General features: G+C 40.5%; 1 protein-coding gene across 1 annotated transcript in view; it reads left to right on the forward strand.

The window, feature by feature from the left end:
* Positions 1–23,296, forward strand: part of Sulf1 (sulfatase 1) — a 177,551-nt gene extending 154,255 nt beyond the window's left edge. The window contains 13 exon segments of the mRNA XM_071602348.1: positions 268–484; positions 2,941–3,193; positions 4,553–4,649; positions 5,553–5,647; positions 5,965–6,030; positions 7,195–7,367; positions 13,006–13,148; positions 13,242–13,365; positions 20,944–21,108; positions 21,111–21,295; positions 21,297–21,452; positions 21,454–21,607; positions 21,610–23,296. Coding sequence (XP_071458449.1) covers positions 268–484; positions 2,941–3,193; positions 4,553–4,649; positions 5,553–5,647; positions 5,965–6,030; positions 7,195–7,367; positions 13,006–13,148; positions 13,242–13,365; positions 20,944–21,108; positions 21,111–21,295; positions 21,297–21,452; positions 21,454–21,607; positions 21,610–21,755 — 1,974 coding nt within the window. The 3' untranslated portion in view covers positions 21,756–23,296.
* The last annotated feature ends 4,479 nt before the right edge of the window (positions 23,297–27,775 follow it).

Raw genomic sequence — 27,775 nt, forward strand, 5'->3', positions numbered from 1 at the left:
TCATATATCAGTTTTTGGCTCTCGTGTCATTGGGGTAGTTCTGATTTGCATTGATTTCGTCGTCATCTGTATTTGCCTACAATGAAAGAAGTGTAGCTTAGAACGGAGTTATTGCAGGGTCACTTAAAATTTGGCGTTCTTCATTCATTCTCACAGCATTGACAGTGCTTCTTTAAAAGGGTGGGTGGGCGCACTCCTAAGGCTGCAGTCCTTAATAAATAACACCTGGATCTGAATCCTCAACTCCTCTCCCGTTGGCTTTTGCAGAAATGGCAGTGCATTGAGGACACATCTGGGAAGCTTCGAATTCACAAGTGTAAAGGGCCCAGTGACCTGCTCACCGTCCGGCAGAGCACGCGGAACCTCTACTCTCGAGGCTTCCATGATAAGGACAAAGAGTGCAGTTGCAGGGAATCTGGTTACCGCGCCAGCAGAAGCCAGAGGAAGAGTCAGAGGCAGTTCCTGAGAAACCAGGGGACTCCAAGTAAGACAAACGTTTGTGACCACCACAATGGCGGGCCACGGCCTTAGATAAAAGTTCCCCTTTCCACATTTCAGATATTATCAATGCACAGTTCTCAGACCAAAAGAAAATCATTGTTCTGTTTCAAATAAGAAAGCTAATATTAAATTGAGATTTCACTCTCTAAATATTCCCACGTAAGCATAGAATGAAAATAGGTTTAGTAAAAACACCAAAAGCAAGACTTACGTACAAATAAAAACTATAAAATGGTTATTCCAAAGGGTGAAGTATAAGGTTTAGGTCCATTTTATTTTACTTCCATGCTAATGTCCTGATTTGTCTGCCTTAAGTTGCTTTAAACAATAATCCAAGGCATCAGTGCATATGCATTTCCGAGGAAAAGCATAAACACCTTTTTTTCTTTTTTTTAGGGCATATATTTTAATCTGTTATGGGACAAAATATATATATTTTTTTAGATTTTGTCAACTTATTGGATATTGTTAACTGACAGGGTCAAACTAGTTGAATTTGGTGTGAAATGTATGACCTGGAATTCTATTTATAAAAATTATCAGGCCACTTTGGGATACCTATCATTATTATAAATATGAAAACCAGCCGGCCAGCACTTTCAGTAGAAGAATGAGAGTCTGGCGCCATCTAGTGGAATAATGTGAAAAGTGGCTCACTTCTGTGGTTTCTATACTCCTTTGGAAATAAGAAACATGAATTCTGTGGCCAAGATCTGGAAATCCACTCATGAGAAAAATATATGCCCTTAAAATGATGTTTTTATCTTGGATGAGAGGTTTTAGGGTTATGAACCCTAGATCATTCATCCAAAATCATGAGTGTGTTCTTTATATATGTGCATATTTTTCTCAAAGTCGATTAACTTTCAACAAATTCTTAAAAGAATACATAACCCAAAAAGCTAAGAAGATTTTTCTTCTTCCTGAGGGAATATTCCAGTCTCAAATCATTCGCATAATGCTATCAAATTCAAAATCAGAATTGGAGGTGTAGCTTAGTGGTTTGCCTGATAGATAGAAAGCCCTCTTCCAATCCCCAGCACCAAAAAAAAAAAAAGAAAGAAAGAAAAAAAAAGAAATTAAAAACCAACAAGGGACAAGGTCTCCTGACACTCTCCTTGGGGAACAAAACTGAATCACAAAAGTTTATCTTAGAAGCAGAGTCATTCCTTCTCTTTAGAAAGTTAGAGATCACACATATTTTTCCACGTCGGGCACAAGCTGTTTCAATTGCATGGAATATCGTGTGTTTGAGAGCAGAAGTGAGTTTTTTCTTTTTTCTACAATAGTAGAACTTGTGGGCATGCCCTGTGACCCGCTATCATGAAGGTCCACCACTCAACTGAACAGGGCAAAGTCCTACAAGAGCTGTCTTAGAGCATAGAGATTCTGATTCCTCGTCCGATCTGCCCCCTTCTTTTTATTTTAGCATCAGGTTGGAGAGATAAGGCCAGAGGAGTGTACCCACAGAGTCTAAGTGCATCTGGTAAACAGGGGACAATGTTTGCACATTAAAGTTCTTAGCTGGGTGGGACCCAATGAGCAATTAGTAACATTCCATGGTCACCAGAAAACATGCTGGCCTCTGCCTTACCTTACCCTCCATTTGCTAGATATGGAAAGTCACTTGGCTGACACAAGCAAAATTTAATTATTTTTTAAACATATCTTTCCCTATTTGTGCAAATACAAGATATCTAGAACATTCAGCTTTTTAAAAAAAGCAGCCCGAAGTAATAGTAAAACCATAGCCTGAGAGGTTCTAGTCCTAACTCCCACTGCCTTGCAGAATCTATGTGATGGTCAAAGCTTCAGTTCTCTCATTCATAAAATAAGGATGATAACACCAACTCCACGAGCTTGTTTTGACAATCTTAATAAGGATTATAGATTCAAGATAAATAAAAGGTCTACAAAACATAGCAAAAGCTCAGTACATATTTGGGGTGAGGGTAACTGGGGACTGAACCCAGGGGGACTTTACCACTAGCTACAGCACTATTCCTTTTTATTTTTTTATGTTGAGTCAGGGTCTCTCTAAGTTGCTGAGTTAGCCCTGAACTTCCAATCCTCTGCCTCAGCCTCCTGAGTCTCAGATTACAGGTGTGCGCCACCACACCCAGCTAAGGATCATGAATACCGTCATTGGAAATATAGTTTTATCCAAACGTCTTAGTGGTTCATGTTGAGAACTAAGTGTGAAAGTGCACAACCTGCCATCAGTGGAAAGAACCTTGGAGTTCACCTAGGTTCGTCCCCTCAGTTGAGACTCCCATGAGATGACCATGAGGTGGCATTGCCAGAGCCCCGCGATGCCCCAGAGCAGAGCAGCCTGAACTCCTTGACCCTCTCCAAGGCCCTCACAGTGCCGGTGATCATTTTCTTCCTTCCTAAACTGCATCAGATCATCCATATTAACCTCACTTCCCTCATTTGCAGAGTACAAGCCCCGATTTGTCCATACCCGGCAGACACGCTCCTTGTCTGTTGAATTTGAAGGAGAAATATATGACATAAATCTGGAAGAGGAAGAATTGCAAGTGTTGCAGCCAAGGAGCATTGCCAAGCGTCACGATGAAGGCCACAGGGGGTTGGGAGGCCGCCAGGCTGCCGGCGGTGGCAACGGGGATGAACTGCTGGCAGACAGCAGCAATGCCGTGGGCCTACCAACCACTGTCCGTGTGACACACAAGTAAGAAGGTTTAGATGTTCTCTAGGTTTCAGATCAAAGTGGCCCCCTGCCCCAGATCATCACCGCTCGCACTTTGTAAAAGGTAGTATCAACTTGGCTTTGGAGAGGCAGGCCAAGGCCTGGCCTCCAGGACACCTGGGGGGTTAAGGAAGCCACAAGGGGTGTGCTTTGTGTTCAATTTCTCATTAACGCTAATCAACTGGGAATCCAGCCAGGGTGATTCTGCACATCTTGACTTAGCAGGCCTGGGGTTCCTGCCCCTAAGCACTTACCCTTTAGTAGGCAGCAAGAAGCAGATAGAAATGGTTATAGGAGCTGGTAGAGGCTGTTTCACATGCATGGTCACTGTCCCTTAGAGCATTGTAAAGTCACAGCCTCAGAAACAAAACACAGGGATCACAAAGAAGCTCTAGAAAACTGGTGTCGTTTGGGGATGGGTGTAAGTTGCAGAAAACGCCTGACCTGACTCAGATCATAAAAGCAGAGAAATCCTCGAAGTCTAGCAGACAGGCAAGCGAAATGACTCCCCTGTGGCTTTCAAGGACTCACGTGGTCTTTGGTTCCTCCCCAGATCAACTTACTCTCTTGATAAAGAAATGTTTTCTTTCTGACATTATTAGCAAGACATTTGTTTTTTTTCTAATGTCATCACTTTGGGAACATGGGGTACTGTGAGTTCTGCCATGGTTTTTATCTCTGGGACTGGTCTCCAGGCACTTGGTAGTTGTTAGAATTACATGCTAAGAGATTTAGGCCAGGGTTTGTTTCTCTGACAGCAGAGATTGACCCGTATCCCGCCTACTTTCTCTCTCTCCCTAACACTTTTTCTTTGCTTCAAAGTTAATGGAGGAACAAGGAGTCCCTAGTACTAGGGCGGGGGGCGGGGGGGGGAGGAGAAAACTTGACAGAGTACTTAAGACAAGCTCTTTTTAGACAAATGAATGAAACAGAATGGTTATTCCCATTTTTATTCTGCATTTCTTCAAATAAGCCGTCTGCATTATGGTTGTGGATACCTCCTTTACTTTTCTATGTGCATTTGCTCAGGCTTTCAAAGCTTGGATTTAGGGTGGAAACAATTCATGGGTTCATAATGCAAGCTGCCTCCCCAGGTGATCTCAAGGATGATCTTAGTCACAGAGAGGTGACACTCTCCTTTGCCGGAACAGTAGCCGGGGACACATTCTCATTTACCCTTGTCTAGGGATCAGCTCCAATCTCGCTGCTTCTACCTACTAGTAAAGGATTTTGAGGATAATAAGGTCTCTTTGCTATCTATCCCTTGTGTTTTTTAATATTAGAATATAAACTTATTTCTCATGTTTTTATTTTTGTTGTTGTTGTTATCGGTTTTTGCAGGTGTTTTATTCTTCCAAATGATACAATCCATTGTGAGAGAGAACTGTATCAGTCAGCCAGAGCCTGGAAGGATCATAAGGCATACATTGATAAAGAGGTCAGCATGATGTCCTTGTAAGGTTATTCCAAGTCCAGATCATGCATGGTGGTGCACGCCTATAATCTTAGAGGCTGAGGCAGGAATATTGCCAGGTCAAGGCTAGCCTGGGCAACGTAAAGAGACTATCTCAAAATGTAAAAATTTAAAAGAAGATCTGGAGATATAGCTCAGTGGTCAAGGACCCCTGAGTTCCATCCCCTTACCAGAAAAGTAAATAAAATATAGACAGATTCAGTTTGCCAGAATCTGGCAGGATGGGACATAACCACTGTATGCATCACCTTTTTTTATAATTCCATGAAAAATAGAAAACTGGTCAAAGTATTTATAATTCTCCTGTGGGTTTAGTGATAGTCCTGCTGAAAACAAAGCAGGGTGTGAGAAGAGAATGTGGATTGACTCAATGATATTTTGACCATCTGTTCAACAAAAGGATTCAGTAATAAAAGCAGCACCTGTTAATGTTTATCCATTACACTTCAGCTGGAATACAGAGATAGATGTATTCTATGCCTTGTTTGTTTTTAAATTAATTGCCATCTTGAATAGTTATAACTAGGGAACACAGTAAACAGGATGAAAAGAAAAAATATTTTGGAAAGAAAATCCTGAGGTTGCCAGGAACGGTTGCACACATCTGCAATCCCAGCAGCCCAAGAGGCTAAGGTGGGAAGATAATAAGTTTAAAGCCAGCCTCAGCAACTTAGGGAGATCCTGTCTCTAAACAAAAAATAAAAAAGGCAGGGGGGTGTGGCTCAGTGGTTAAGCACCCCTGAGTTCAAACCCTGGTACAAAAAAAAAAAAAAAAAAAAAAGAGAGAGAGAGAGAGAGAAAGGGTGGGGGCAGAAAAAAAGAAAGATCCTGATGTTAAAATGTAATGATTTGAATACATTTTTCCAGATTGAAGTTCTGCAAGATAAAATTAAGAATTTGAGAGAAGTGAGGGGTCACCTAAAGAGAAGAAAGCCTGAGGAATGTAGCTGCAGTAAGCAGAGGTGAGCATGTACCCATCCCTTGGTCTGCTTTCTACACCCATTTTTACACAGCTAGAGTGGTGAGCAGGAGGCTCATTTCTCTTTTCCCAACACCAAGCTTCGTATGAATGCATTAACATAAAGTATTATGACCTCACCTATTTAAGTCAAGTATGCCATGAATTTTAAGCAAAAGATTTTTTTTTAAAGTCCTAACAAACCACAATAGTGACAACAGAGTAACTGCCTGCCGTCTATGTTGCTTTAAAAAAAAAAAATAAACTCTTTGATCAAATGCAAGGTTATGAAGACTCATTTTGTAACCCTCTGGCCTGCAGCTATTACAATAAAGAAAAAGGTGTAAAAAGACAAGAGAAATTGAAGAGCCATCTTCACCCCTTCAAGTAAGTGACTCCTTTTTCCGTGTTTGCTGGGAGTTGAGAACCGTCCACTGGTCCCTTGAAAAGTAGCAAGGGATCCTGAGGTTTCAAATGGTGCTGTTTTGGCAGAGATAGATCCACATAGGTCCTTGACACATAGTTCAAGCCTCACCAAGGGACCACGCAAGGCTTCTGTAATCCTTTGACGGACAGCCATGCGGAGCTTCCTCTGTAACCCTGCCTGCACACTCTGCTACTCATAGGAGACCAGGAATGGGTTTTTCTGCATACACTGCCATCTGTGGAAAGTGGCTAAGAGTTACAGACCCTCTTAATTAGGTCAGTGTGTTCTAAAGAGCAGCCTGTTATAGTGTTGAATTCTGAAACTGCAAAGAAATACATGGATATTTTTTAAATAATCCAGAATTTGCATATAAAAAGAGATTTAGCATTTGAACTGCAATGAAGTTTAATCCTTGTATGGGAAAAGCAATAAATAGCTGGGCATGGTGGTGGTGTACACTTGTAATCCAGTGGCTCAGGAGGCTGAGGCAGGAGATTCGCAAGTTCAAAGCCAGCCTCACAATTTAGAGAGGCCCTAAGCAACTTAGTGAGACCCTGTCTCTAGGGAAAAAAAAAGAAGAAGAAGAAGAAGAAGAAGAAGAAGAAGAAGAAGAAGAAGGCTGGGATGTGGTTCAGTGGTTAAGCACCCCTGGGTTCAATCCTGGTACAAAAAAAAAAAAAAAAAAAAAGCAAGATAATAAAGATTTTTTTTTAATCAGATTTCCAGACCTATTTTTAAAACTGTCTAATGCAAGCCATCTGGTTCAATTAACCATTGACTCTATTGGTACTGAGCTACCAGAAATTTAAGCCCCTTGTCCAAAGGGTGTGGCTAGCAGGATCCATTGATTTAACTTGACATTTATCTCAATTGATGCTTACATGTAAATAAGAAAAAAGGTGTTGATGGTATTAAGGTTTAATAAGTTCTGAGTTGGTTCTCACTTATTGAGTTTGCCCTCACTATTGCTGATTATATTTTGAAGTTCTCTGTAAAAAGTAAAGTTCATCTATTATTGTATGTATCTAAATGTTGGTGCAAGACTCACAACAATGATCTTATTTTTCATCAAGAAAGTACTTTCTCATCATTTAAAAAAAAAAAAATCCCTTCTATTGGAACAGGGAGGCTGCTCAAGAAGTTGACAGCAAACTGCAACTTTTCAAGGAGAACCGTCGGAGGAAGAAGGAGAGGAAGGAGAAGAAACGCCAGAGGAAGGGGGAGGAGTGCAGCCTACCTGGTCTCACCTGCTTCACCCATGACAACAACCACTGGCAGACGGCCCCATTCTGGAACTGTAAGTTGCTCCTTCTGAATGCCGCTTCCTGCCACCCTGCAGAGAAATGGTATGACCCATACCATAGTTACTTAGTGTAGGGATTCAGCAGCTCATTTCCAAGAATCCAGGGAGATTCAAGAGGAAAGCATCACATTATATTTTATACTTGAATTATTTTTTTCCAAAAAAACCCAGATTTTTTTTCTTTAGAAAAATTTTTGACATTTTGACCTGATGCACTATAGTTTCACATAGGGGTGGGATTTGTTTTACATATTCATACATGCCCCCAGTGGTATTTTTTTTTTAATATCAAGCTTCTCTCAGGGTTTTCTTCCTGATGATGTTTCACAGAGTAGCCAGCACCTGGCAGAGTTACCCGATAAGACTGCTCTATAAGTAAATAACAATGAATGCAGGGACAATTCCAGCCCCCAAATTTTGTTTCTACTTTATTTCACATGCATACTGCAAGTGGAATATAGGAAAATAAAAGAAAGGTGAGGGTGCCTTAAACTCTGAGCCAATATCCACTTCATCTCATCCTACTTCAGTGTCAGCATCCTTCTTGTAGAATAGTAAAGACTCCATAAAATTATTTGGCTTTGCATTGATTCCTTAGGATACAGAATTATCATGCACTTTTTAAATTAAAGTTTTTATTTTCTTTAATGATCTATGTACAATATTTACCTAGGACATGTAGAAATGATACCTTAAGAATTTTGTGGTATGTTCTCCCAGTTGAAGACTTGCCAGCCCATGGAGTAGATAAAAGCTCCCATCTTCCGATTGAGATGATCTCTGGAGACCAGTGGGGCCTGTTTCTCAAACTGGGATTTGGAAATCCCAAGGAATCCACAGACCATCCTTGAGAAGGTTGAAGTCCTAGGCAGCAGGATTTTTGTTTTATCATTTTGTTTTGATGTTTCTCGATTTACATTTGCATGTTTGCATTTACATTCACATTCACATCAAGACCAGATGACTCTGAAAGTTATTGCATTTATCTTAGATAGAATTCCTAAAATGGAGCTGGGGACTCTCTGAGGGTTATTCAGATTGCTGAGGGTCTGTTCTCTGCCCGGCTCTGAGCTACATATCAACAATACAATAACGAACAGGACACCTTGTTCTGTACCTTCTTAATACATTCTAATGGGGGAGAGGGTGAGCAAAGAAAGTAAATGAAATAAGTAAACTAATTACAAGTTGTAATCATGTGATATGGGGAACTGATCAAAAATCTTAAGGGGACTCAGGGTGGGGATGATGGGTATGTTAGTCAGCTTTTCATTGCTGTAACAAAATTCCTGAAATAATCAACTTTTAAAAAGGAAAGGTTTATTTTGAATCACACTTTGGGAGGTTTCAGTCCTTAGCTGGCCTCTGTGGTTTGAGGCCTATGGAAAGACAAGTCGTCATAGTGGGAGCACATCGTGGAAGAAGCTGCTTGCCTTACTGCAGCCAGGAAGCAAAGAGAGAAAAAGGAAAGGGCCAGGGTCCCAATCCTCTGCAAGGGTTTCAATGTCCCCAATGACAAAAGACCTCCCAGCTGTCCCCACTCTTAAAGTTTCACCACCTCCCAATAACACCCGTCTGGGGAAGGATCTTTTAATCCTTGAGCCTTTGGGAAACATCCCAGATCCAAGCTGCAGCAGTGGGGTGACACTGGAGCTGAAACCTAAAGAGTGGAGAAAAGTCACCCAAATGGAAGGGAGCCACATCCCACAGAGGGAACACAGGAGCAGGGGTTCTGAGGAAGTGACAAATTTGGTGCATTCCAGGTTGGAAAGCCCCTCAAAAGAGGGGACATTCAAAACAGGAAGCTTGAGTTGGCTCCTGCGGGAGCAGGCCCTTGTACCTCTCTGTGCTTTCTTGCCTGAGCTGAGGCATCCTGCCCAAACCTCTATTTCCTCACCTGCACCCCTGCCAGGCCTCCTATTTGATCTCCCAGACTCCTCTTGCTCTCACCAATCCATTCCGCACAGAGTCAGAATGATCTCCTAATAACATCCTCTTTTTTCTTAGACTAAAAAGCAAAATCCTTAACATATCCCATGAAGCCTTGCATGCTCCGGTTTAGTCCTACTCTGAAACCATTTTCTCCCTCCCACCCTGGCCTACTTCTCTCTTCCTCAGGCATCCAGAGCCCTCTCCCACCACAGAGCCTCTGCACATATTCTCTCTTCCTAGAACACTCTTGTCCTGATGCCCACCCAAAGTTCTATGCCTATCAAACATCGACTCATCCTTTGAGACCTTAATTGCAAAGTCTCTTCTCATAGACATCGTCCCTGTGCCTCAGACCAGGTTAATCCCCTATCACACACCTAGCCCCCCTTATCCATGGGTTCTGCACCCACAGATTCAACTAACCACACTTGGAATATATTCAGAAAAAAATGCTATCTGTATAAACGTGTACAGACATGTTTATTTTATTTTTTTCATTATTTTATGAACAATAGAGTATGACAACTATGTACACAGTTGTATTAAGTATTCCAAGAAATCTAGTGATTTAAAGTATACAGCAGGATGTGCACTGTGTGTATGCAAATACTCAGACATTTTCTGTAAGGGATTGGAGCATCTGAAGATTTTGGTATCCTTGGAGGATTCTGGAATCAATCCCATAGGGATGCTGAAAAACAGCTGCACACTCTGGAGTGAGCTTTACTGTGTCTCATTGGACTTATCATATTTGCAATTATACATTATCATTGTCGTTTTTAGATTTTGTTTTCACATAACATTTGTCTTCCCATTGGACTTCCAGTTTCTCAGATAAAATACCGTGTCTATGCAACAATGACTCCCCTGACATAGAGGAAATGCAGAACCAATGTTAGGTAAATAAATAAGCATACAAGCAGACCTCATCCAAGATCAACTCAGTCCATGTCAATTTAACTAAGCTTTGAGTGCCTGCCGCTGGGTGTCACCGCTAGTGATGTGAGGAACGTAAAAGGGAGTAAGATAGTCTCCTGTCACTTGGCTTTCAGGAACAAAGTGGAGAATAGGCCTCATTTAAACCAAACTTGTGTTTTTTCCAGTGGAAAACATTCTTAGTATTGGTCTTCTGGAACAGCTAGAATTTTTTTTCCACAACAAACCACAGTTTAAAAAAATATATTTTATATTAGAATCCTGTGTACACATGTGAAAACACATATGTGTATCTATGTGTATGTGCTACGTAAATGGTATATATGTGATGTACATAGTGAAATTTAAAATTTGAAGAGGAGCATATGTTATATGCTTTGATATATTTTATCTCCTATTTCATATTTTAATGTTCTTATTCCCCTATTCCTTCTATTAGCAGTGCCAACTTGAATCCTTGGCATTGTAGTAGGTACTCAACAGTAACAGCAAAAAAAAAAAAAAAAAAAAAAAATATATATATATATATATATATATATATAGAGAGAGAGAGAGAGAGAGAGAGAGAGAGAGAGAGAGAGAGAGAGGATCATGGTCTCTAAACATTTTTGACTATGCACCACTATCAGTTTTTAAAATGAACACACAGTCTATAACTTTACCATACTAACTTGTCCTGTACACTATGAGAATTCACAAAATAAAAATTTTAAAAGAGACAAAAGTAAAGAATCTTTAAAAATTGTTTTCATTTGATCTTTTAAGGGTCCCAAAATATGTGGCTTACACTTATTAATTACGCTTTTGTTCTTTTTTCAATCTCAATGTCATTCTTTACAATGCAGTGAGCCAAAAGATCATTTTGGAAATGTGGTCTTAGTGACTGCCTTAATTTGAAAAATAACTTGAAAAGATATGCTGACTCAATAGATGTGTATCCTTAGCATGCTGAGTCAATTGGGGTATTTGTTTTTTAAAGTACTACTGTTAACTAAACAGTCTTTTTATTTTATTTCATTTCATTTTATTTGTATGTGTGTGTGTGTGTGTGTATGTGTGTGTGTGTGATGTTGGGGATTGAACCCAGGGCATTATGCGTGCGAGGCAAACATTCTACTAATTTTGAGCTATAACCTCAACCCTTAAACAGTCATTTTTATTGAAATTTCACTTATAAATTCTCATCACTCCTGAGATTCATCAATTATTCTTTCAAAGCAATCAGAAGGTATTATATTAGTATATTTTATAAAACAAGCTCAAACCCTATTTAAAATATTGATTTGGATGATTTATACACAGATTAGAAAGTTCTGGTTCCATGGTTTTTAACTTATTTAGATGTAAGCTAAATGCTTAACTAAAAATAATATAAATTATGAATAACATAGCACCTGCTTTCAATGAAAAAAAATCATATAACAATGAAATCATTCTCAATCATCCATTTCTAAGATGTAAAAACATGACAGGATTGAGTGAGGAGAGCATAGAACACAGGATTTTTAGGTCAATGACACTACTGTGTATGAAAATATAATGGCAGATGATTGCCATTATATATGGTCCAAACCCGTAGAATGTACAATCACAATAGTGTTGATATGTCAAAGTAGGTTCATCATTTCTAACAAATGAGCCTGTTGTGGGATGTCAGTACTGGGGGAGGTTGTACATCCATGGGGATATATGAGAACACTCTGACATTCCTCTCAAATTTTCTGTGAACCTGCTACACCAAAAAATAAAATCTATTGATTTTTTTTTTAGAACAATCAGTTTTCACTTATTGTTTAAAATATCCCTTTTCACTTAAATGGACAGATTTAGTGCATCTTATACTACAAAGGACAATAGAGTCTAGCAGTTAAGAATAAGCCTGTAGTCAGACCCCCACATTGCCAATTGTCAACTATTCAACCTGGACAAATTACTTAACTTCTCTGTGCCTTGGTTTTCTCATGGGCAAAATGAGGATGATAATAATAAACTGTCCCCAAAGGTTAATTTGCGAATTCAGTGAGCTAATACATGTAAAACGTATAATGTACAAGGAATATTTGCCTATCCTAATAAGTATGCCTATTCTAATTGTTTTGAAAATATTTGCTAGGCACTATGTTCCTGAAACTCGATTACCATTGACAGGAAGGTCAGCAAAGTTGTACCCTTTGCCTTTTTGGAAATAAGAGTGGATGATTTGTTTTTAAATTTGATAATCTCTTTTCAATACTTTGTACCAGGCAATTTCTGCATGGTACAAAAGATGTTCGGATCAAAGCCAATCACATATTAAAATGAGTCTACAATGATTTCAAATGACATCATCCCAGAATCCACCAACCTGGGTTCAGGCCTTCTCCAAAGCCTTGCACATTGCAGAACCCTGTCTTTCCACTGACCATTTTTCCCACTGGCCACGTAACCTAGAGAACAAGCAATAGCACCAGTTCCATTTCTTTCCTTTTTCAAAAAAGGTAAAAAACAACCATCAGGAAATGTTCTGATAATTTTTTCCCAATCTGCATTCACCCCAGTTTGGAGACTTCTAACAGAACTAAGGGGAGAATCAGGCTGAAACTCCACTTGACCTTCACCCTCTACAAACCCACCATCTTGTTTTCCACTTTCATGGAGTTTCACAGCAAATTTGCATAGAATGGGAGGAAGTATAAGAAAGAACACTTGATGCTTCCAGTGTAGAGAACGGAGGTGACTGGTTTTTCATTCTTTTTTGTGTTTTTTTTTTTTTCCTATCCAACAGTGGGATCTTTCTGCGCTTGTACCAGTTCTAACAATAACACCTACTGGTGTTTACGGACAGTGAATGAGACACATAATTTTCTTTTCTGTGAGTTCGCCACTGGCTTTCTGGAGTACTTCGATATGAATACAGATCCTTATCAGGTACGATAATATGTTTTCACTTTAGAAAGATTGTTGGAAAGAGAACAACCAGGACATGAACTTCAATCTGTCCTTCTACCTCTTCCTCCCCAGCTCACAAACACCGTGCACACAGTAGAACGGGGCATTTTGAACCAGCTACATGTACAGCTAATGGAGCTCCGCAGCTGTCAAGGGTATAAACAGTGCAACCCAAGACCCAAGGGCCTGGAAATTGGTAAGGACAAGAATCTTGTGTTTTTCTGTATTGCCTAGAAATCTCTTTGTGTGACCAAGTTTTCTGTCTATGAAATATCTACATGCATAAAAACATATAGTTCTAGATATGTAGGGAAATTTCTAGGCAATTCCAAACATAATTTGGTTTATAAGTTTAGCTCTGGGTGAATAGTCAAAAAACTAGCCATCAAAAGATTTGGTGAAGGTGGGCACGGTTGCACATGCCTATAATCCCAGCAGTTTGGGAGGCTGAGGCAGGGGGATCATGAGTTCAAAGCCAGCCTCAGCAACAGTGAAGCCCTAAGCATCTCAGTGAGACCCTGTCTCTAAATAAAATAAAAAATAGGGCTTGGGATGTGGCTCAGTGGTTGAGTGCCCCTGAGTTCAATCCCTGGGACACCCCCTCGCACACACACAAAAAAAGTTTAGGTGATTTGGTGAGTGTTTTCTTCCAATCTCTCCCTCAAGTCTATGTGATTAGTAAACTCCAATTCCTGATAAAGCATCTATTAGAAGACAAGACAAAACTGAGGATTTCTTTGCTATTGCTGTCAGCAGTCATAAAATACTAAGAAAATCAGAAGATCCTCTTTTGTTAAGGGAACTTGGATGGAAACACATAACGCCCTATTTCTGTTTGTCACAGTTTGGGTCCCTCCCCCAGTTGAACCCTTGTCTGTAATACAATGAATTAGATTTCTTTTTGCCAATAGTTCCCATCTGAAAATAGAGATATCTGAGCAGTGTATTCCCTTGGGATCTGAAAGTATAAGAGGGTCTGTATGGAATCAGCCAAGTGTTCCGTCCCTGCTCTGCAAGTGTTGAACTGACTTCTCCTCTGGCTCATGGAGATGCAGTTCTCTTTCAAAATCAGCCCCAGCTTTTTACCAGTTAATGAGAATACGCACTGCTTCTCAATATTTATGTAAAAATTTAAAGATCAGCTATCCAGAGAAGGAGAGAGAAAGAACTGAAGCTAGTAAGGACATTGATATAGAAGAGTCTAACAACCCCCAAATAGTAAAGAACTGGACTCACAGGCATTCGGGAGCAGTTTGCAGGAGCCCTTTTTATGCAGCTGAGTTTTAAACTGTGTCTGGGGGTCCCATGCAGAGCCAGCATCCTCAGAATAAAAGTGGGCAGTTCTCTGGGCTGTAGGACTTGAAGGGAGAAAGGGGACCCCCTCCCATCCTTCCTGCCTGTAATGTCCACCACTATGGGATCCTAAAGTTTTCTGAGCTGTGCGCGTCCTATAAGAAAATATAAATCCTGTGAGAGAGATCACATCTCAGTTCTCAATCAGCACTTCTCAGTTAACACTTAGTGAAAATTAGTCACTAAGCCAAGAGAGGGTGGGGCTTGCAGAATAGGTCCCTTGGTCACTGACCCCTCTCAGCTCAAATCTTTTCAAATATCCTGCTTATCTCACGACCTTTTCCTGAAATCTTACAAAAAGAAGAAAGGAAAGAAAGAAACAGCCCACAAAGGCCTGGAATCTAAGCCAACCCTTAGAGGCACTAGAAATATTACACCCAGATACCTCTCCCCAAAAGAACATGACACTCTAACTCACTGGTGATGACAGTACAGCTCTACTTGGTGACATCTGATAAAGTCCTTAATGATGAATGACGTGCCAGGTGGAGTCCGTTATTGCTGCTCCACTTCAAGTCATCCACCTTCTAGACTATTCCTAAGGGAGATCATTATGGGTCCATTTTTCAAATGTTTTGTCTGAAAAAGAGCCCAAATTTAACTTCTACTGAGAATTATGTGAACTTCCGGAAGTACTTATTTCACTGCTTTTAAATGAAATAAGTACTATTTTTTCATGGGAACTGTGACTTTTTTTATTTTTTAACTTTAAACCTTTTTATTTGTAGCTTTCAGTCCTCATTTTGAACCCCTCTAATAGAAAATCTCTGGATTTTAGCACTCTGTATTTAACCCAATATGTTTCTTTCTAGGGTTTAGAGGTTGTGCATGAAAAACTACATAGTGAATGGTTTTATAAGTTCTCAAGCTAACATAAATCACTCTTGTATTTTTCTATATCAGGAAATAAAGATGGAGGAAGCTATGACCCACACAGGTATTCACATTTATTTTTTTATTCTTGGAAACTTCTTTTCAATAATTGCATGTTTTCACCATTCAAACTAATTTCTGCTTCTTACCATGTCTTGGAACATAGCTCGGAGTGCATGCTTGTTCTAACTGTGTTCTTCATCACATTTGGTCCCTGGTTACAGATCTTTCGCTTTGCTTTTAAATCAGTTCAGTGACCCAGCAAGCTGCATCTCCAAGCATTTACTCACCCCCCATGCTTGTGTGCTTGTTGGGTGATGCTTTGGAGCATGGAATGATGTGAAAGGGGAGAAACACAGACTGGCCTTTCAGAGCCGTGGGAGAGGGTGGGAGATCTCTTCTCTTTGTAGTGCCAATTAATTTGGTGGGAGGTTTCATGGAAACCATTAAAGATTTTTATTAATATAACATCGGTAACACAAAAGGACTAATGAGAAATTTAAGGACATTCTACAGCTGAACTTGGAGTAAACCAAAGGAATTTCCTCATTAATGGTCATTCAATGACAAAAGCAGCTGTAATTAGGAGAACGTGGAAGGTTCTGCAGGGTGGTGGTGAATTCACAGAAGGTGCCGGAGGTAAGGGCAGGATATCTAGAGTCAAGACTCAGTCAAGTCTCAACATAGCATTGAGACACATGAACATCATAAGCATCCAGCCTTGACATCTTCTCCCCCTTCAGCCACATCTATCCCTTCCTACCTCACTGTGCTCTGGAGGGGGGACCCACACATGGAATGTGTGCCTTGGTCACCAGGAATATCAGCCATTGCATAGACCTCAGGAGGGTCTATTAAAGGCATGCCATGTGAAGAAGATGGGGACTGTCCTTGCCACCTCTTCTGAGAGGACACTGAGGCATGGATGTGCCAGAATCTTTATTAATGAATCCTCTTAGGAGAAAAAATTCTGCCAAAGAAACATGGACTCAATCAGCGCCATGCAGATGGATATCTTCTCAGAAAAATAAAAGAATATTGCCATTTCAGGGGACCCTGTTCATCCTGCCACCTCTCCCTCCATCCTTCTGAGCTAGGGTCTCAGATTCCTCCTTTTAGAAGCAACTGGTTTGTCTAACAAGAAGCTTAATGACAATAGGAAGGTTTTGAAGAAGATGGAAACAAACCAAAGAAGCTGTTTTGAGGATATTTGATAGCCATTATGCATCTCTTCTATTTTCTCTCCCATTTTTCTTCTTTCCTTTACTCCATCTTCCCCACATCGACCCTGAGTCACCTCCCCCCTCCAAGTACATTTAAAAGATTCATACACCAGGAATATTTTCCCTGCTCCCTGCAGTCACATTAAGACATTTCTGAAGTGTAACGTTATAAAAGAACCTAATACTAAATATTGACTTCACAGTTATGTTTTGATGCACTCTGTTTTACAGCTGAGGGATTTTCAGTCTAGCATCCTCTCACTTCTATCATGAAAGAGGTGAAAGAGTATTATTAGCAGGTAACTTAGGACACACACCTAGTCAGAGCTGAGTCAGTTATCTCCATGAAGTCCTTCCTGGACAACTGAAATGAAGGATGTTTAACTGTACTTGGGGTGCAGTTAAGTGACAGGCATCTGGGACAGGATGCTCCCCTTTCCTGATCCTTGCCACCACCACCCAAGGAGCTAAATAATCAATTGCTTCTGCGGTCACTCTGACACAGCTTTGGCAACTTCAGCTTTGGGAAGCACGTGAACAAGGGTGACAGAATGTTACTTGTTACTTTTCTTTTTCTTTTGAAGCTCCTTACCAAGGGGCAACTCTAAGGATACTTTACAATTCAAAATAGCTGGAATTTCCAGACTCTACCTTTTCATAATCCATAAGGTGAACCATCTTACAGCAGATGGTTATTGCAGACACATCTTAACAGGGGGGTTGCTAAGAGAACATTTGCCTTGTCAATCAAACCTGCGGACTCACTGGACCCTACATGCATGTGGCCTTGCCTGTTCATTGTGTCTTGTTGGAACAGATGCAAAACAAGCCACTGTATATGTGGAGCCAGCAGAAAAACCTGTATGTCTGGGTGGCATTTACCAGTACAGAGCCCTCCATCCATGGCACACCACTTAAGCCCACTCAAAAGCCTTAGTTCCTTAAGACTTTGTTAGTTAAAAAAAAAATTAGATGTATCTTAATCTTAAATTAATGAGAAAAATTATAACTATCAGATCTGAAATTTGGAATTGAAAAGCTCGACAGAGTATTGTAGAAAATTTATCATACAGAAAGGAACATAAGGATTTAAAAAAAAAAAAGAAAATTTATCATGTACAATGTGGATTATGAGTGTTTTAAAACTATCTTCTTTTTATAGATTTTCAAAATTTAACCTTCCAATTTATTTAGAGGGTCTTCAAAAAGCTGTTCCCTCTTTTTGTTTTTGTTTGTTGACTTGTTTTCATAGTTACAAAATTACAGAGGCAAAGGGAGTTTGAATGCTTTTCTTATGCAGTCTTTTTCCAGTAAGAAAAAAATAATGGCACCCACAACTTAGGAAATATTTTTTAGCTTGATTTGAAAGCAATAACTTCTGTCTTGCAAAATAGAGTAGGATCAACAGGTTGATAGGGTATTTATTTTTTCCTTTTGCATTTGAAAGTCACCATTTCTGCTCTTTGATGTCTTAAAAAAGTTCCTGGCAGTCATGGCTGTGGGCCTACTAGCTGTAAGGGGAAGTTTCTCTCTCTCTCTCTATCCCCCCATCCTCCCCCCCCCATCCAGGATGAACCACCAGTTGTCCTTTTCCAAAAAGCTGAGGCCCACTAGTTGTCCTGTCCTGAGCTGATCAGTGTATGACTATGAGGTCTAGAAGGCCTCTTCTCCTCTTCTCTCTTCCTCTCTCCCTGGGTGGTCGATCAGTAGTAGTCCTTTCCCAAAATCTGAGGTTGACCAGTTGTCCTGTCCTGAACTGGTCAGTGTGGGACTATGGTGAGTAGTTTTGGGCAGCCTGGCTCTGGCAAGACTGCTTCCACTTCCAGAGCCTTTGCACCAGGTCCTCCAGGCCAGGTGACCACACAGAGCTCCACCTCAACAACCAGACAGTCCACCTTGCTTTGGTTTGTATTGATTCATCTCTCTGTAGAACAACATTTGGTTCTGATGATGGATGTGGGTGACATGGCTATACTGCACTGTGGGTATGAACACAGGTGCTGGAGACAGTCAGCCTTGGGTTCAAGTCCCAGCCTTGCTGGTGAGCATGCTGAGAGCAGCACGTCACGCAGCAAGCCCCAGGAAGTGACGGCTGTTATTAGGAAAGTAGAATACAGAGCATTTCCACAAAAGAAACAGTGTCCTGAAGAGGGTAGAGACACTAGCTCATAGGACATTACCATATTTTGTGTCATTAAGGAAGAACTACCACTCAGTTTGAGAACCAGGTGTGTTCTTGAATCTTTCTTAATGTTTTCACAACCTTTCTGTTTCGAGGGTTGGGGGACAATTACCACAACTTGAAATCATCTAGATTTAGCCTAGAGATGCTCTCTCCAGAACAACCCTACTCAGACCTTTGCTCTCTGAATAAAGAACCTCAGAATGGCCCAAGACAAAGGCTTCCTTTTGTGAGCTGGAAGAACCCAGGACAGGGACATGGGCATTTTAGGTCTTAAACATGCTATTTTGATTTTTCAACATGCTATTTTGATTTAACTTTACATTTACAGAAAGCTTGCAAGAATAGTTCCAAGAAATTTTACCTTACTTACTTCATCATTTCCCCTTGTTCTCTCTGCCCCTCCCCCATATTATACACTTTTCTTTTTCTAAATCAGTTTCGAGTAATTTGCAGACATCATACCTCTTTTTATAAAAATGCTTTAATATATATTTCCTCAGAGCATCTTTTTACATAACTGCCGTAAATTTATTGAAATCAGATAATTCAGTGTTGACAGGTATCATCCAATCTACATTCTATATTTAAATGTCTCCAATTGTCCCAATAATGTCATAATTATAGTTTTTTGGCTTTTCTTTGTCTGATCTGGAATCCAATCCAGAACCATACATTGCGGTAAATTGTCACCTCTTTTCAGTATCACTTCTTCTGAAACAGTTTCTCAACATTTTGTCATTGGTCATGACATTTTGAAGAGTACAGGCCAGTTGTTTTGCAGAGTGTCCTTCAGTTTGAGGTTTGTCTGATGTTCCCTCATCATGGGACTGTTAGGTTTTGCATTTGAGGCAGGAATACATCTAAACCAACATTGTACCCTCAGGATATCTCATCAGAAGCTGCATGTCATCTGTTTGGTGGTGCAACCTTTGATAACTTGGCTAAAGTGTGGATTGCTAGATTAATCCTCTGTATAATTGCTATTCTTCCTTTTCAATTAATAAGTAATTCACCTACTAGCTTTTGCAGACAGTCTTGATTCTTCCTTGTTAACATGATGACTACAATTGTTGATTCTTCCATTACAGTTGTTCCTCCTTTTTTTTTTTTTTTTTGTACTAGGGACTGAACCCAGAGGCACTTAACTACTGAGCTACATCCCCAGCCTTATTTTGCATTTTATGATGAGACAGGCTCTCACTAAGTTGCTCAGGTCCTTGCTAGGTTATGGAGGCTGGCTCTGAACTAGCAATCCTCCTTCCTGCCTCAGCCTCCCAAGATGCTGGGTGTCCCTTCCATTTCTTAGGTAGTGTTCCATGATAAAGAAGTGATGTCCCTTCTTACTTCTCTATTTATATCCATATGGAATGATAAACCTTCCTTTTATTCTATGGATGTTCTTTTGCTATCATTATGTCTTTTAAGGATCCAAGTGTTCCAAGTTCAGCCACTGGTGTCCTTCCAGTGGCTTCAGCGTGCTGCTGGCTCATCCCCATCATTCTTGAGCACTGCATTGCTTTCTAGCCCAGCAGCGTGTTCCAGGTTCATCTTGTGCTTTTGCCCCCCAACATCTGGAATCAGTTGTGTCTCCAAAGTCTCCAGTTCCTCTTAGAGAGGAGTGGCACTTGACCAAGACTCACACAGTCTCACATGCTCTCCTGGGGACAGAGTGACAGTAAAACTCAAGTCTTCTGATGGGTAGGACGGTGCCAATTCCAACACCAACCATGTCTACATGGAAAAGCTTTTATTTGTTTGATCTTTATTCTTTCCCTTTTTTCCTCTCTTTTTCTGTACTGAGAATCGAACCCAGGGATGCTTTACTAAATCTCACAGCCCCTTTTATTCTGTGAGACAGGGTCTTGCTAGTTGCCCAAGCTACCCTCAAGCTTATGATCCTTGCACCTGGGCCTCCTTAGTTGCTGGGATTGCAGGCGTTCACCACCATACCTGGCTTTTTTTTTTTTTTTTCAATTTTTAGTTGTCACACAATTACCTTTGTAATTAAGGCCACTCCTTGATTAGGAAAAAATACCTTTTCGTGTTCTATTTTGAGTTGATTTGCAGGGTGAGTTGCTTGTCCAGTTAAGTAGGAAACATATTTTGCACTAATGAGACACCTTTACCTCTCTCTCCACAGAGGACAGTTATGGGACGGATGGGAAGGTTAATCTGCCCAGTCTCACGGCAGCCATGAGCTGGCAAGGCCCGGAGGAACTATACAGTGTGAACGAAAACATCTATAGGTACAGACTCAACTATAGACTTAGTCTGGTTGACTGGACTAATGACTTGAAGGGTATAGATGAGTATTTGCACTGCTGAACAGTCACTCTGAGCAGAATAAAACAAGTCAGACGAAAACTGCTCAAGGTGATGGGTTCCTGATTGTCTCTGCTGAGCTCTCTATGCCAGTGGATACGGCCTCTGCAGAGTCAGATGAAGGCCCAAGTCGCACAGTTAGGGAAGAACCTCGTTTGACCTTGCCAGCCAAACCTTCAGACCCTGCATTTGAACCAACCAACATTAAGTCTAGAGAGTAAACTTGAACGGAATAATGACATTCCAGAAGTGAATTGTTTGAATTCTGAACACTGGAGAAATGGTAAAACTGAAAAATGGATGGGGCATGAAGAGGTCACTCCTTTCTGAAAGTGATTTCAGTAGCAATGGTGTGACAGAGTTGGTGCACCAGCCCTACCCCCAGGCTGCAGCCCATATCAGCAGGCATCAGAAAGAACTTCCCCAGGATGCTGGTCCAGGAGAAGAAGTTTTTGAAGATCAGTTTTATCTTCCTGTGCATTCTGTGGAGCCTCTGTTCATCAGACCTTCAACATGTCCATCATGGACCAGTCTATTCATTCCAGCAGAGCAGAGAGGATGGAGAATGACACAAAGGAGAGCTTACAATCTAGAAGGCAGTGCCTGCTTTCTACTCTCCTGATTAGATGAAACTATTACCTTATCCTAAATGCAGTATTTTTTTTTTAACTTTTTATTAGTAAACTAATAAGGGCAATCATAGCTACCAACATTCCAAGCAGCCCTGGGTACCTTTGTGCAGGAAGAGTTAGTGTGCAAGTGTTGTGCATACAGGGACTCATCAGAATTCATTATTTGCCAAGAATAGAAAGAAAGGTTGGGTTTTTTTTCTGTTTGGTTTTCGTTTTGGTACTAAGCCAGTATTATCTTTTGAGCATTATAGGGACATGCATATGTAAATGTTACCCAGTCAAAATGGCTAAAACTGTGCCTTTCCAAGCTTCTAAAACCAACACCCTTGGCGACATTGTGTTGCCAGCATAAGGAAGTTTTGATTCATTTTGAGCCACTGGAATTTTTCAGTGCCATCATTGTGGATTCAATTATCTTGCACTTTGAGATTGGAATGCCATGTGTATTTGGTGCATTTAATTTGTTTTACAGATGTATCACAGACACCCTGTTTGCTCTCAGTGTGACACAGTCAAATAGATCCCCCAGGATGACACACAGTATGGATCACATATTGTTTAACATGCTTTTGCCAGAAAATATTGCATGTGTTTTACCTCGACTTGCTAAAATTGATTAGCAGAAAGACGTGGCTAATAATGTTGGTGGTAAAAATAAACAAATAAATAAATAAAAAACCAAGATTGCCTGCTCTGTCTGCATCTGGCTCAAGCTGTCCACTGTATACTTAATAAGGTTGCTAAATTGTGGTTATTTTCTTGACAGGAAAAAAAAGGACTAAAGACCTTTTATTTCCATCTGCATTTTGTTTTCTTGGCCTGGTTAATAAGCTTAAGCATTTGAAAAATTATGTGTAGTTTTGAACTTATGTAACGAATTTTCTCCAATAAACAAAAATCATCAATGTCTCATAATTTAAACAGACCATAAGGGAGGTTAACTTTATAACATTGTGTTATATAACTTTTTAAGACCATCGCCAAGTTCTGGTTTTGTTTAAGGATATAGTTCAAAATTGCTTCTGAAGAACTCTGTATTCTTGCAAATATTCTTGTTTCGTATTAGATTTTTTAATTCCAGCAAAAGAATTACCTCATCGGAGTCATCAGAGCCCATTCAACTTCCCAAGAAGGTTTTGTTTGTTTGTTTGTTTAGCTTAACAGTGATTTTCTTTTTATTTTTAGATAATTCAAGCATTTAGGTAAATTATGTTTCTTTTAAGTGTTCAAGGTAAACTCTTTAAAAAATTTAACATGTTATAGTTGAATCTTTGGTAACTTCAAGTCTTAATCATAGACTCTGTACATATGTTAAAATTAACTAGCTGTTTATCAGATGTGTGTCATTGGCCGAATGACAGAATAAACATATTTATGGTCATGAATGATGTGCTTTGTAAAAAAGATTCCAAGATATTAGGAAGTATACTGTGTTTTTTTTTAATCCTGTATAATACTCTGTGATACTTTTATAGAACAATTCTGGCTTCAGGAAAGTCTAGAAGCAATATTCTTGAAATAAAAGGTGTTTGAACTTTATCTGTTTCAGAGAAATGAACTTAACCAAGTTTTCGTGGTACACCTGTTCCCTGCAAGTTAACTTGAGTCCTATCTCAACTTACATGAAGGAACATTAACCATAATTGTGAAGCCCCGCCTGCCCCCATTAAGTCCACACATTCTAGAACATTATCAGATCAAAGATTGTGACTTGGATTTACCTCACTGCCACCAAGAAGGATGTGGTGGCAGAGGCAGCACCAGGTGGTTTCCTGTTACACAGCCTGGGAAGTTGCAAAGGGCCTGTGCTTGCTTTAATGTTCTGTCCTTACATCTTGAAGGATTCAGCAATGTTTGAACAAAGGGCCCCACATTGACATTTTCCATTGGTCCCTGCGAATTATATAGCTGATCCTGGGCAGCACAAATGGAGTTTTCCAAAAGCAAGAAGACCTAACAAAAGCCGTTTGTGTTCTTTGGGGATCATGAAGCTTTATGGAAACCTAACCCCTCTTCAAGACCTCACGTTTTCTGACTGACAAGCCCTGTCTACTTTCTATTCCAATTCCCCTTGAGCAGATTTAGCATTTAGGTAGACAGGCTAAGGATCTGTGAAATGTCCAGAGATCAGAAGGTTAAAAATGAAGGACAAAAAATAAAAGCAAAGGATTCAAGGACTTGCCAATCAAACTTAGGATGGATTGAGGAAACCTTAGTATCATCAGAAGAGTTTACGATAACAATATTGTCTAAAGATGCATCTTAGTACCTTCTTGTTTTTAATCAACACACTACTGTACATATTAATGGGATTCGGTGTAATATTTCCATATGTGCATGCAGCACACACTGATCATGTCCACCCACCCTTCCACCGTCACCCCTCCCCAGCCCCGGCACCCTTCCCAATGTCCGTAATCAGTCTTCTACCTTCAGGTCAATGTTTGTTTTCATTTCCACATATAAGAGAGAGTATGCAATATGTGCTTGGCTTCTTGTTCCTTTCCTGTAAAAAGTAACTAAGCCAAGTTTTTGTTATCCCAGAGAACCTGTTTTAGTACAATTCCATATTTATGTTGTACTTGTCATGTGTAAAAGGCAAGAGAAGACTGGGCCTCTCAGGCAGGGCTGTGTTTCAAACTGTACTTCAGAAACTGAAGGGCCCTTCAGGGTTGACTGACCAAGGGGCCTGGTTCAATCCATGACAAATAATACCTGGAAGGACTGAGCTAACTTCCCAACTGTGCATCACCCTGTCCCCACAAAGTGAGTCTCTGTGCCTCTCCTTTCTCCATTTAAACACGCATGCACACGTGCATGTACACATACACAAGGTCAATGAAAAGAAAAGCCTCAGAGGGGCCCCAGTTGATCATGAGACCCCATTCAGCAAGGAAGGAACAATGAGCATGACATTCAAACTCTTAATTTTTACTATTTGAGCTTAAGTCACATAAACCTCTGTTAAAACAACTCTAGAATTTATATTTTAAAAAATAATAAGTTATAAAAGAAGTTTGGATCAAGGATGGCAAGTACATAACAATTTGTACTTTCTTGTCCTAAAAATGTGCCAGGGATACATGAGGACACATTCTCGTGAAGCTAGAGCAGCTGTGCCCTTAGAGTCCTTCTCAACAGAGCCAGATACTTCTCCAGCCAGCTAGGACCATGGCTGAACTGGTAGATGACTTTGCCAGCAAGATACCTTCAGAGATCCCACTGTAAGGAGGAAGTAAAGTGTCAAAAATCAGATCATTCCTCAGCCATAAAGAATGACTTTATGACATTCACCGCTAAATGGATGGCTCTGGAGACTATCATGCCTGGGGAAATAAGCCAATCTCAAAAAATCCAAAGCTCTAAAGTTTTCTCTGCTATGTGGATGTAACTCACAACAATGGGGATGAGAGAATAGAAGTTCAGTGGATTAGACAAAGGGGGATGAAGGGAAGGGAGGGCAGGATAGGAATAGGAATGCTAGTGGAATGAACCTGACCTAACTTTCCTATGTACACGTGTGCACATACTACAGTGAATCTCAGCATCGTGAATATCCACAAGACCTAATTGGAATAAGACATATTCCAAGCTTGTATAAATATATCAAAATCGATCCTACTGTCATGTGTAACTAAAAAGAATAAATAAATAAATATCAGCTTATTCCTATTGGGATCAGGGAGAACCCCTGGCCCCTTACTTTTGGCAACATGTGGGAGGCATTGGAAGCCATGCATGTCGGAGTCTTCTGTGCTGAGCACTGCCTTGTTCTTCAGCAGGTGAACAGAAGCATCCAGCAGAGGTGTTGCCTTCAATCTGAATTTTCTAGCCCCCACACCAGGGTCTTCTACGACTCTGGGATCCAGAATCTGTATTATCCCTACCTTCCTTGCTTCCCCCACATCCCATACTTCCCAAGTCCAACAGGGCAGGTGACTCAGACATTGAGGCAAACCAATTCAACCTCCAGTAGGTTTCAGTGGAATAAGAGAAGTCGTGGACGTTGCCACTCACAATGAGTTACCCCAGTAACCCCTTTCTCTCAAGGCAGGAACAAGATCCATTAGCAGAGCATGTGTTTTCCATAAGGACCACTAGGTGACACTCTAGCGCAACTAAAGACATCTTTGCTTGGAGGTGGGGCAAAGCCACCACTTAGCAGGATTTCTGAAGGGGCATCTCTCCTCTCAGTATTACCATTTGACAGGAAGACATCTAGAACAATTTGATCCATGCCAAGTTTACTCTTTCTTCAGTGCTTAGGACCTTAGCCATCACAACAAACCAAAGAACAGTTTCAGATTTCTACTGATTTATGTTGGTATTATGAGTTGGAACCGCATCAGATTTTGACATTTAAATTCAAAAATGAGCATTGAATATCGATCTCCTTGCTTTCCAGTGACTTGGTGCAATTAAAAATGTTTCTTGGCTCTCATGGGCTGAAGCCACAAACACTCTCTCTGCCCAACTTGCAATTTTAAAAATTAGAAAGGAACTAGATGCTTTTTAACAGCTCTTAAAAACCCTGAGGTTATACTAAGTCTGGGGCTAAAGCAAGAAACAGAACTGACCACATTATGTAACCTTCCCTCACTGATCATTTCTTAAAGTGAAACATTTTCTGATGTGTCTGTTTCAAAAAACCTAATATCAAAATGTCTCTGCTTATATCCCAAAGATGTAGCAAATTTAAGAAATTAGAAAGAATCCTTTTACCTAAATTATGCACACATAATTGAAGAGACTATGGCAGTTTTGATCATGGGTTACTATTTGCTCTTTGAATGGTGAAGATTTCCCTTGAATGTACAAAGCTAGGGGAGAAATTAGAGTTTACTAGTCAGCACATGTACATACTACCTCCACCCCCCAAAACCCATGCAACTTGGACCACTCTAACCCTTCATCTTCAGTGTGCACAGGAGAAAAGGAGTGAGAAGTAGAAATCAATTGCCCTGTTTTCCACCTACAGAGTGCTCAGGACAGGGTCTAAATTTAACCACTTTGCACTTCAACCCATGAGTCCTCCTGTTATTTCCATGTCTCTTTTACCTCCTTCCGCCTCTCACCGGAAAGTTTTAGGTGCCAGCTTATTTAGAAAACCGTGTCGTTAGTCATAAGAGACCACCAAATCCAATGCTTGGATGGAACTGGAGGACATTGTGTTAAATAAATCAGGCACAAAAAGACAAATAGTGCATGTGCTCACTTATATATGTAGCTGAAAAGAAATGGTCTCATAGACTTAGAGTCAAACAGTGGTTATCAGAACTTGGGAAGGAGAGAAGGAGAGGAAAGGAGAGAAGGAGAGAGTGATAGGTAATAGCTTGAGTGGTGGGAACATGAGGTTAAGGGAATAATTCTAAAAACTGGGCCCAGTGTGTGATCCCACATGCTTTCTTTCAAAAAGCAATTTACTAGCAGCCTGGCCCTGCTTAAGTCAATAGGATTTATGTTACCTTCCTCAGCAACCAATCTGTTGTCTGCAGGAGAAATCCAGACCAGAAATGCCCATAGGGAGAACATAAGTTACCCTGAAGGGGAGGGGGGACTTTTATGACCCTAGAATTCAGGGAGATAATTCCCACTAATCACAAAATCTGTAAGAACAGGTTCCAATTAGAACTGGTTGGCATGGGCCAAAGTGAACTAGAGTTGTCCTAAACCTTTACCAAGCATAGTGGGGACTTGAAAATCTGATGTCATTCTTCTGTCAGTCAAAAGCCAAGAGGTGGACAGGCAGAACTCTCTGGAAATGTCCCTGGAACTCCCAATCAAACTGGAGGGCAGGAAAGGCAAAATGTTCCTCTCCTCTGTGAGGACCCACTCTCTCCCTTTAGAGTATCCCCTTTCCTATCACGTCTAATAAACGCATGCCTGCTACTCTGAGTGATATATCTGAAATGTTTCTGGAATAATCACAAGAATGGGCGAGAGAGGACTGCTGTGGCTGCCTCAGCTCCAAGGCAGGTGTTTGCCTGGTAACAAGAGGATGGTGAACAGGCACAGGGT

This window comes from Marmota flaviventris, chromosome 15 (assembly GCF_047511675.1).
Source record: "Marmota flaviventris isolate mMarFla1 chromosome 15, mMarFla1.hap1, whole genome shotgun sequence".
In the NCBI taxonomy this organism is placed as follows: Eukaryota; Metazoa; Chordata; class Mammalia; order Rodentia; family Sciuridae; genus Marmota; species Marmota flaviventris.